We start from the raw sequence: 11427 nt of genomic DNA, 5'->3' as shown, positions 1-11427 counted from the left end.
GCATGTTGCTTGAATGAACTCAGCTTACCCAGCAACCTAGACCGCTCTGTGGAATCAACCTGTTTTTATCATTATTTACCCCTCTACCAGTCTGTGTATCACCTTGTTTACAAGCAATGGTTTGATATTTTTCCAGAGGACTAAAAGATAACGAATAGCTCCCCAGTTCTGACTGTATTCTCTGCAGTATCCAAGAGATGGTGATACAAATGTTTTAGTCCCTTTTTTTAACCAGTGTTGTGGTGACATCGGGCCGAAAGTCAGCGGGGGCGGGTTTCACGGTGACACTGGCGCCAGAAACTGGCAAGGGGGGGGGCGGGGTTTGCGATGACACCGGGCTAGAAGCCAGTGGTTTGCGGTGACGCCGGGCCGGAAGCCGGGGGGGGGGGCGGGGTTTGCAGTATCTCCGGGCCGGAAGCCGGGGGGCGGGGTTTGCAGTGACGCCGGGCCGGAAGTCGGCAAGGACACGAGGTGGCAGCGGTTGCGGGTGGGGCGCTCCGTCATGGCGTTGCCGGGAGAGCTCTGGGCTGAGCTGACCATGGAGAAGCGGATCTTCTGCTCCGTGCTGCTCTTCTCCTGGGCCGTGTACCTGTGGGAGGCCTTCCTGGCGCGGCGGCAGGTGCGGGGGGGGCCCGGGTCGGAGCACAGGGCGGCCGGCGTGGGGCAGAGCGGGCGGTGAAGTCCCTCTGCGGCCGCCCGCCTCGTGCCCTGCCGAGTGGGGAGCGCAGGGACCGAGGAGGCGGCGGCGATTCGGGAGGGGAGAACGGGGAACACACAGAGCTCCTGGCGTGGGAAATCAGGAGAAGCCCGTAAAGCTCCTAGCATGTGGTGAAAGGTGGGAAGGGAGGGGACCCGGAGCTCTAACAATTACTCGTCCCGAATATGATATTAAAGCCCTGGCTTATGGCATTATTTAGGCCTTGCCTGAATGCATGGTACTACTAGTGAAGTCAGTGGGACTGGTGGGCAGAATTTGGTCCTCTGCCTAGATTCTGCTCAGTCATCACCATGGCTCCCCAAGTCATGCTGTGTGAAACAGCGTTCCTGGGATCTTCATAAACCGTTTTTGAAAATCTTTTAAAATAAGAGAAACAAATAGACAAGCAACTCCAATGTTAGCTTCTGGTCTCTGAAATAATAAATCATTCCGGCTTTACATTTGTCATTTGATAGGGTTTTGAGAACAACAGTTATTCTATAGATTCTAAAAAGAAAAGGAGTACTTGTGGCACCTTAGAGACTAACCAGTTTATTTGAGCATGAGCTTTTGTGAGCTACAGCTCACTTCATCGGATGCATAGCATATCGTGGAAACTGCAGAAGACCTGTTGCCATGTAGCTTTGATACATAAATAATCCCACAAACCTAGTACTGGATATTGTTTCATCTTTACTGAAATTAAAATAACAAATCAAATATAGAATTTTATTAGACCATAAGAAGGGCCATACTGGCTCAGACCAATGGTCTGTCTAACCCAGTATGCTGTCTTCTGACAGTGGGCAGAGCCAGATGCTTCAGAGGGAGTGACCAGAAAAGGGCAATTTGTCAAGTGATCCATCCTCCGTTGTCCAGTCCCAGATTCTGGCAGTCAGAGGTAGGGATGCTCAGAGTATGGGGTTACATCCCTGACCATTTTGGCTAATAGCCATTGATAGATCTATTCTCCATGAACTTATCTAGTGCTTTTTTTACCCCAGTTGTACTTTTGGCCTTCACAATGTTTCCTGGCAACAAGTTCCACAGGTTGACTGTGTTGTGTGAAGAAGTACTTACGTTTGTTTTTAAACCTGCTGTGACCCCCCCCCCCTTTGGTTTATGTGTTATGTTAAATAACACATCCTTATTCACTTTCTGTACACCATTCATGATTTTATCCCCCCATGTCATCTCTTTTCCAAGTTGAACAATCCCAATCTTTTTAATTTCTCTTCTCCCTTCTCTAGTTTTTCTAATTCTAATGCATCTTTTTTGAGAGGGGTGACCAGAACTGCATGCAGTATTCAAAGTATACCATGGTTTTAGAAAATATCATAATACCACTCTATATCTTAGTATCTGTCCCTTTCCTGTTTCTAACATTCTGCTTGCTTTTTTGGCTGCGGCTGCACATTGAGCAGGTGTTTTCAGGAAAGTATCCACAATGATTCCCAGATCTCTCTTGAGTGGTAACAGCTAATTTAGACCCCATCATTTTGTATCTGTAGTGCCAGTTTTGTGAGATGCCTTTGTAACCCCTTGCAGTCTGCTTTCGACTTAACTATCTTGAGTAATTTTGAATTATCTTCAAACTTTGCCCCCTCACTGTTTACCCCCTTTTCCAGATCATTTACGAATACACTGGTCCCAGTACAGATCCTTGAGGGACCCCTCTATTTACCCCTCTCCATTGTGAAGTTTGACCATTTATTCCTACCGTTTGTCTCCTATATTTTAACAAGTTACTGATCCATGAGAGGACCTTCCCTCTTATCCCTTGACTGCTTACTTGCTTCAGAGCCTTTGGTGAGGTACCTTATCAAAGGTTTTCTGAAAGTTCAAGTCACCCTAGTCCACGTTTGTTGACCCCCCCCCCCCCCCCTCAGAGAATTCTAATAGATTGATGAGACATGATATCCCTTTACAAAAGCCATTTTGACTCTTCCCCTACATGTTAATATTAATATGTTTTTCTCTCTTTCAGAGGAAGGTATATAGAACAACAACACATGTCCCATGGGAATTAGGACAGATCATGGATTCGGAAACCTTTGAAAAGTCTCGTTTGTATCAACTGGACAAAAGTACTTTCAGTTTTTGGTCGGGCCTATATTCTGAGCTAGAGGGCACTGTAAGTACCATAGCTGCTGTATAATTTATACAATACTTGTCAATGAATCCGAATGTAAAATACTTTATATTTAATTCTTCAAATATAGCTATACAACTCCAGGGTAAATGCTGTGGCCTGCCTTATAAGCCTCATACTGTGAGTGCAGTCTTTAATAAGGTTTCTTGCTTTGGATTATGTTGTCACTGCCAAAAAAGTGAGTTTCTGCACCAAGATTGCTATCTCACTGTCAAAATACTTTTTATTTAGTCAGTGCGAACACAGCAGAACGTTACTTCTCTATGTTAACAAGAAAGTCACTGTGCTGACACAGAGCCCTGTGCAGATACAAAATTTGTTTCTGCTTCCGATCCACAACCCGCAGAAATGATCCGTGGATATCAGAGGATTTGCAGGGCTTTAGATATAAAATTTGGATCCACCTCCATCTGTGATCTACAAAAATGGTTTGCAAATATCCGTGGATATCTACAGATTTAAAGGGCTCTACAACACTTTCATAACAAGGGCCTATTTGTTTGTAAACTGCCTTGGGTAGTTTCCTTGCTAGTACAGCATGCAGACAGGTGCCATGTTCATCTGGTAGTAATTCATCCTCAGCACGTAAGCCTGCTAGACTTGGAGATCTTATGTTATGATTTTGCATTGTCCCTCTTTTCTTTTTCCGGGCAGTATGTGTGCATTTGTATTGATTATTTTTCCTTTTTAAAAAAAAACACACCAAAAAAACCTAGAAAATGTAATGCGAAAGTTTGAATCTGCAACTGTAGTTCTGTCCCTTTGTGTGGATGCATTATTTAAGTCTTTAATTACATGATCTATTTCTTAAGTGTATGTAGAAAACACTGTAAATTTTCATGGTAGCATTTTGTAGTACTGTCTGCCAGTGTTCCTTATAATTTTTCCCACCCATGTGTGGAATGAATTTTATGTGCACCAATATGGAGGTGATGTGTCACACATGACGTTCATATTGGTGCACATAACAAAATTCATGGGGTGGGGGTGGGGCCAAGGGGTTTGGAGTGTGGGAGGAGACTCAGGACTGGGGCAAAGGGTTGGGGTCCAGAGGTGTGAAGGCTCCGGCTGGGAGTGCAGGCTCTGGGGTGGGGCCGGGGATGAGGGAGTTGGAGTGCAGGAGGGTGCTCCTGTGCTATGGCAGGGAGAGAGAGGACTCCCCCCAGTTCTCTCTCTCCCTGCAGCAGCTCCTGGGCTGGGGGAAAGGGGCCTCTCCCCTCTCCAGCACTGGAGCTTCAGGATAGGTGCCCCTTCCCTGGCCCCAGCAAGTTCATCTGGGGCTGGGTTTGGGCTGGGGGAGGGGCCCCCGGCCTAGCCTGGGTCTGCACCGCCCCAGCTGCACCTGAGACTGGGCCAGGCCAGCCCATGCCTGGGTCCGGGCTGCAGCAGAGTTGGGGACCGGGCTAGGTTGGGGCTAGGGGAGGGGCGCCCCTCCCCCGGCTGGTCCCTGGCTGGGCAGGTCCCCGGGCGGATTTCCTGAGTGCCTGCATGGCGCTAAATAGGTTGCTGTGTGGCCACGCAGCTTACAGGGAACTTAGCTATCTGCTATGGTGGGAAAGTAGTGAATGATACGCACAACAAAATATTACAGCAAAATGTAAGCAACATATAAATCGGGGGTGGGCAAACTTTTTGGCCCGAGGGCCACATAGGGGTTGCAAAACTATATGGAGGTCTGGGTAGGGAAGGCTGTGCCTCCCCAAACATCCTGGCCCCCGCCCCTATCTGCCTCCTCCCACTTCCCACCCCCTGCTCCTTGGGTCCCCCCGCCCCCTTACCGTGCCGGAGCCAGCCATGCCGCCGTGCTTCTTGGCAGGAGCGGCAGGTCAGAGTGCTGGTGGCCCAGTGAACTGAGGCTGTGGGGGAGGAGGTACAGCAGGGGAGGGGCTGGGGGCTAGTTTCCCCAGCCAGGAGCTCAGGGGCTGGGTAGGATGGTTCCGCGGGCTGGATGTGGCCGCGGGCCGTAGTTTGCACATCTCTGATATAAATGCATTATAATAAAATGTGATACGGCATTATCAGTTTTCATATACAGTATCAATTAAAGTTCTGTAACTACAATATTAAGTGTCTCTTTAAAAAGAATAGGAGGACTTGTGGCACCTTAGAGACTAACCAATTTATTTGAGCATAAGCTGTAGCTCACGAAAGCTTATGCTCAAATAAATTGGTTAGTCTCTAAGGTGCCATAAGCCCTCCTAATCTTTTTGTGGATACAGACTAACACGCCTGCTACACTGAAACCTGTATCTTTTTTAGTATATTTTACTGTTTCCATTGTATTCTGTACTTAAAACACTCCTTTATAATAAAATTAACAGTTAAGCTAGAAACACCTACATTTTAATGTCAGTTTTATGGGGTGGGAGTTTAGTTTTCAGAGTAATTTAATTAGAAGTTAGAAAAATAATCATAGGTTGCAAACACCCTTCAGAGGTGTAGCTATTTCCAAAGCAAGGTGTGGAAAACAGCTTATATGACACATCTGTCATTAAAGTTATACCATAAAGTTATGATCATGAGCTGTTATGTGAGAATGTAAAGCTGACCAATTATAAAACAAGGTTGGGAAAAGAGCATCAGCTTGAAATAGTATAAGATCATATAATTAGACTATTGTAAAACATACACACAAGGGAGCAGAGTTAAGAGTAAGTTCCATCTTAACTTGCGTTTCTTCAGTGCTTTTTGTGAACTTCAAGTTGCATTTTGTGTTCGTGTGTATACGTGTATTTTACAGTTCTTGATATAACACTCATGTTCATGGTACGTGAGTTAGGATTTTTGTAGCCGATTGTAAAATTGTTTGACACACAACTTTTATTTATTTATTTATTTATTTTTTTTTTGGACCAACTTCAGACCTGATTTGGCTTTCAAAATTAGGACAATTTAAAAAACTCTAAACTGAAAAAAATTGAAAAATAATTTTTTAAACTGTCATTTCTCTTTTTTCCCTTCCTACACTAGTGGATTAATGAACAGATGGTATCATGGCACCACCTACTAGAAGCAAAAAAGCAAGGAGTTCTGAAACCTCATCCTGATAATATTAGCCTCAGTCAGAACAGCCCCTCCCCAGGTTTGTTTTCTCTAAGCAGAAACTTGGAGGCTTCGCTTCATCTCCTCTTTTAGTCTCTACACTCTACACTGCGAGGGGGATCTGTCCTGCTTTGAGCAGGGGGTTGGACTAGATGACCTCCTGAGGTTCCTTCCCACCCTGATATTCTATGGTATGCAATTTCAGCCACGAGAATAGTGTAGCTGAAGTCAATGTATCTTAGGTCAACTTACCTCACGGCACAGGGTCGACTGCCGCCGCTCCCCCGTTGACTCTGCTTCCGCCTCTCGCCACGGTGGAGTACAGGAGTCGATGGCAGAGCAATCTGGCGGGTAGTGTAGACGTACCCTTTGTCTTGTAGGGACACTAATGGAAAAACATGAGGCCGTTGCACTGCATTAAATCAGTTAGTGTGTGGAAGGCAGAGCTCACAGCTCTTCAGCTGAGCAGTGCGCTGAATCAGGGGCTTTCAGCTGGGGTCTGCCATTCACAGATTGTGAATCCCACTGGTCAGAGGCATGCCAGTGTGTCCGACCTTCCCCAATCCTCAGAAGTAACACCTCAGAAGTAACATGATGGTCATGAGCCCACATAAGGAATGTTGGTGTGTTCAGTCTTCCCTCATGCTTGGAATTGTGGGCTGCCACAAGAAGGACACTTATAGCTCTAGCAATCTGTCTGCCTGCTATCAACTTCTTTGAATGCTTGCTTATGTCCATTCCATGCTAGGTGTGTGCACACCATGTGCACAATTACTGGAGATTTTTCCCTCAGTGGTATCCATTGGGCTGGCTCTAGTGCTCTCTGGAGTCTCATGCAAAGAGAGCTGCTGGCGTCATGCCTTCTCAGTTCCATCTTAGTACCCAGGACGGTTGCTGGAACAGCCCCTCTTGTTGCCACAAGGCTTCTTTCCCAATGGTTTGGACTTTCTCTGTACATATGTTGTATAGTTATTGTAGTTCTTAAAGTTAGGGTATATGGTAGTGCTAGTAGTTGCATAGAATCATAGAATATCCGAGTTGGAAGGGACCTCTGGAGGTCATCTAGTCCAACCCCCTGCCTAGAGCAGGACCAATCCCCAACTAAATCATCCCAGCCAGGGCTTTGTCAAGCCTGACCTTAAACTTCTAAGGAAGGGGATTCCACCACCTCCCTAGGTAACGCATTCCAGTGTTTCACCACCCTTCTAGTGAAAAAGTTTTTCCTAATATCCAACCTAAATCTCCCCCACTGCAATATGAGACCATTACTCCTTGTCCTGTCATCTGCTATCACTGAGAATAGTCTAGATCCATCCTCTTTGGATCCACCTTTCAGGTAGTTAAAAGCAGCTATCATATCCCCCCTCATCCTTCTCTTCTGCAGACTAAACAATCCCAGTTCCCTCAGCCTCTCCTCATAAGTCATGTGTTCCAGTCCCCTAATCATTTTTGTTGCCCTCTGCTGGACTCTTTCCAATTTTTCCACATCCTTCTTGTAGTGTTGGGCCCAAAACTGGACACAGTACTCCAGATGAGGCCTCACCAGTGTCGAATAGAGGGGAATGATCACGTCCCTTGATCTGCTGGCAATGCCCCTACTTATACATCCCAAAATGCCATTGGCTTTCTTGGCAACAAGGGCACACTGTTGACTCATATCCAGCTTCTCGTCCACTGTAACCCGTAGGTCCTTCTCTGCAGAACTGCTGCCTAGCCATTCGGTCCCTAGTCTGTAGCGGTGCGTGGGATTCTTCCGTCCTAAGTGCAGGACTCTGCACTTGTCCTTGTTGAACCTCATCAGATTTCTTTTGGCCCAATCCTCCAATTTGTCTAGGTCCCTCTGTATCCTATCCCTACCCTCCAGCGTATCTACCACTCCTCCCAGTTTAGGGTCATCCGCAAACTTGCTGAGAGTGCAATCCACACCATCGTCCAGATCATTAATGAAGATATTGAACAAAACCGAACCTTGGGGCACTCCGCTAGATACCAGCTGCCAACTAGACATGGAGCCATTGATCACTACCCGTTGAGCCCGACAATCTAGCCAACTTTCTACCCACCTTGTAGTGCATCCATCCAGCCCATACTTCTTTAACTTGCTGACAAGAATACTGTGGGAGACCGTGTCAAAAGCTTTGCTAAAGTCGAGGAATAACACGTCCGCTGCTTTCCTTTCATCCACAGAACCAGTTATCTCATCATAGAAGGCAATTAGATTAGTCAGGCATGATTTTCCCTTGGTGAATCCATGCTGACTGTTCCTGATCACTTTCCTCTTGTGTAAGTGCTTCAGAATTGATTCCTTGAGGACATGCTCTATGATTTTTCCAGGGACTGAGGTGAGGCTAACTGGCCTGTAGTTCCCAGGATCCTCCTCCATCCCTGTTGTTGAGGGACTTTTCACCCCAGGGGCTGGGCATGCCCTAATCCCTGGGCTTCAATTCGTGTGGCAAGCTGATGCCAGTTGGTGACCTCTTTAACATGAAACAGTTTAGGCACCTAGGATGCAGAAGTGCCAGACCTGCAGAGACTTCAAAGCCTGCATGAGAGAGGATACAGACATTTGGCTGAAGGCCATTCTTATGAAGGTGGCCCTCAGACCAGCCTCAGAGCCGAGCTGCTCTGAATCAGTGCCAAGAACCTCAACATCCATGTGGAGTGCTCCCCAGCACAGCTCTCCATCCCTGGTGCCGAGGAAGAGGCATAAGAAACAACGAACCAAGAGAGGGTGTTCTCCAGGTCAGAGGAGGGACAAGCAAGGAGCGACTAGTGTAGTGAGACCTGCATCAGGCCACTCGTCCTCCCCCAAGCCTCTGATGGCACTGCCAACTCTACCTAGAATGCTGAGTCCAGTATGGGACCAGCCACCGACTCCGGGAGCAGTGGTGGGATCAGGCGTCTGCTGGTTCCTTCGATCCCAGAGGCTTTCCAAGCGGCAAAGGACCTGCTGTCACTCCCGATCCCGCTGGCCCCTCAAGGACCCTGGTCAGCCAAGGCAACCGGGGACAGAAAGGAGCAAGGGTCAACAAGCTCCATGTGGCACCATCCAGAGGCAAGCTCTCCATGGTCCCGATGGACCGATCACTGGCCTGTCCCCAGTTCCCCGGCACGGCCAGAGACAGAAGCGGATACTGCACTGCTATGGTCTCCAGGGGAAGAATAGTCTTCTGAGTCTGAAGGGGAATCCTTGGCTCCACCCAAAACCTACTGGTACACAGCCTACACGCCAGACTTTGGTACCTGCCCTCCCGCTGGTGCCTGGCCACTGGCTAATACAGTAGCAGTACTGGAATCCTTCAGCGTTTCCCCGGTACTGGGCCCCCCTTCCCAATGCTCATACTCAGTGGTGTCAGAAAGATAAACTACTTTCTCTTCCTGTCTGGCACTGGACCCTGATTTCAGTACCGATCCCGGTAAATGGCCCCAATGGATGTGGTGGAAGGTGGAGGAGTAGGAGGAAGTGCCGCCTCCGGCACAGGCCGCCTCCTTGTCATTCCCAGACGAGACTATTGTAGGCCCTAGTAACCCACTCCTGCAGGACAACTTCAGGGCCCACCAGGAGTTCCTGAAAAGGGTCACTGCGAATTTGGGCCTGGAAGTTGAGGAGCTTAAGGAGTCAGCACACAGCCTAATCAGCATCCTGGCTGCAGCTGCTCCCTCCAGAGTGGCCTTGCCTGTTAACAAAGTGGTCATTGGGCCCCATCAGAACACTGTGGCAGACTCCTTCTCTGCGCCCCCCCCCCCCCCAAAAGGGCATAAAAGAAATACTGTGTCCCAACCAGTGGGTTCAAGTACCTTTACTCGCCCCCCTTTCCCCTCACTGGGGTCTCTGGTAATGTTGGCAGCAAATGAGTGGGACAGACGGGCAGTCGAGTGCTACCCACAAAAATAGAGTCCAAGAGACTGGACCTGTTTGGATAAGAACACAAGAACGGCCATACTGGGTCAGACCAAAGGTCCATAAAGCCCAGTATCCTGTCCTCTGACAGTGGCCAATGGCAGGTGCCCCAAAAGGAATGAACAGATAGGTTATCATCAAGTGATCCTTGCCCTGTCACCCAATTCCAGCTTCTGGCAAACAGAGGCTAGGGACACCATTCCTGCCCATCCTGGCTTATAGCGATTCATGGACCTATCTTCCATGAATCTGTCTAGCTCCCTTTTGAACCCTGTTATAGTATTGGCCTTCACAACACCTTCTGGCAAGGAGTTCCAGAGATTGACAGTGCGTTGCATGAAAAAATACTTTTTTGTGTTTGTTTTAAACCTGCTACCTATTAATTTCATTTGGTGGCCCCTTGTTCTTGTGGTGTTTACTCCTTCTCATAATACTTCCTTATTTACTTTCTCTGTAACACTTAAGATTTTATAGACCTCTATCATATCCCCCTGCAGTCGCCTTTTTTCCAAGCTGAAAAGTCCCAGTTTTATTAATCTCTCCTCATACGACAGGTGACCTCCAGTTACATATCTCCAACCAGCAGGCTCTACTGCAGAGGTACAATTTTAATCTGTGGGACTCATTGTCCAGATTTAAGGAGAGACTGCCATAGGAGTCAAGGCAGGAGTTCTTCACAGCCATCCCAGAGGAGGGCTGGACTGTGTCCAGGACTTCCCTCCAGGCGGCTCTGTATGTGGCTGACTCAGCAGCCAGTACTGTTGCATTGGCAGTCATCAGCAATTATATGGCCTCCATCTTGAAGTGCAGCAGTCCATCCAGGACCTCCCCTTTGAGAGCACCTCCCTGTTCTCTGAACAGACAGATTCAAAGTTTCACAGCCACCCTTCGCTCCTTGGGCCTTTATACACCTGCAGCTTCCAGGAAGCACTTTAGGCCCCGGTAGCCTCTCAGGTTTGCAGTGTCTCCCAAGTAGGAACCCTACAAAAGAAAAGGGAAGGGTTATAAGTGTCGCCAACACCTCCCTCCTACCTAGGCCTCCTAAACGGGCTCTCATAGATATCCCAGCAGGGCCAGGCAGGCCTTTTCAAGGTACGTCCGAGGGCAATATGCCAGTCTTCACTCCAGATTCATCTCCCCTTTTATTTTTGGACTGCCTGTCGCCCTTCAACCCAGTGTGGTCAGATATAACATTGGACCACTGGATACTGAGTACAGTAACTGTAAGTTACGTTCTCCAGTTTTCATCCACCCCTCCCTCCCACCCTCCACCCCCATCCCTCTTCAGGGACGATTCTCACAAGCTGCTTCCCATCCAGGAGGTGCAAGCCCTCTTACTTGTGGGGGTCATAGAGGAGGTTTCTCAAGACTTGAAAGGGAAGGGGTTTTTACTCCCTATATTTCCTAATCCAGAAGGTTGGGGAATGAGGGAGGGGGGAAATCTACGGCCTATCCTGGACCTGTGTTGTTTCAACAAATATTTCAAGAAATTGAGGTTCTGCCTGGTCTCCTTGGCCTTCATCATTCCCTCCCTGGATCCAGTAGACTGGTATGCCGCCCTTGACTTAAAAGATGCTTATTTCCACATCTCTATCTTCCATGGTTGCAGAAGATTTCTAAAGTTTGTAGTGGATC

General features: G+C 47.9%; 1 protein-coding gene across 5 annotated transcripts in view; it reads left to right on the top strand.

Moving 5' to 3' along the window:
* The first annotated feature begins 435 nt into the window (after window positions 1-435).
* ZMPSTE24 (zinc metallopeptidase STE24) overlaps window positions 436-11427 on the top strand; it is a 116408-nt gene continuing 105416 nt past the window's right edge. For 4 of the 5 annotated variants that reach the window (XM_074934537.1, XM_074934534.1, XM_074934535.1 and 1 more), the window contains exons 1-2: window positions 436-619; window positions 2685-2831. In XM_074934537.1, the coding sequence (XP_074790638.1) occupies window positions 503-619; window positions 2685-2831 (264 nt within the window). In that variant the 5' untranslated portion in view covers window positions 436-502. Of the gene's footprint in view, window positions 620-1500; window positions 1599-2684; window positions 2832-11427 lie in introns of all 5 variants that reach the window. The other variant, XM_074934536.1, reaches the window with a different exon arrangement.

Source organism: Natator depressus, chromosome 19, assembly GCF_965152275.1.
Source record: "Natator depressus isolate rNatDep1 chromosome 19, rNatDep2.hap1, whole genome shotgun sequence".
Taxonomy (NCBI): Eukaryota; Metazoa; Chordata; order Testudines; family Cheloniidae; genus Natator; species Natator depressus.
This window is presented reverse-complemented; position numbering and strand designations above follow the sequence as displayed.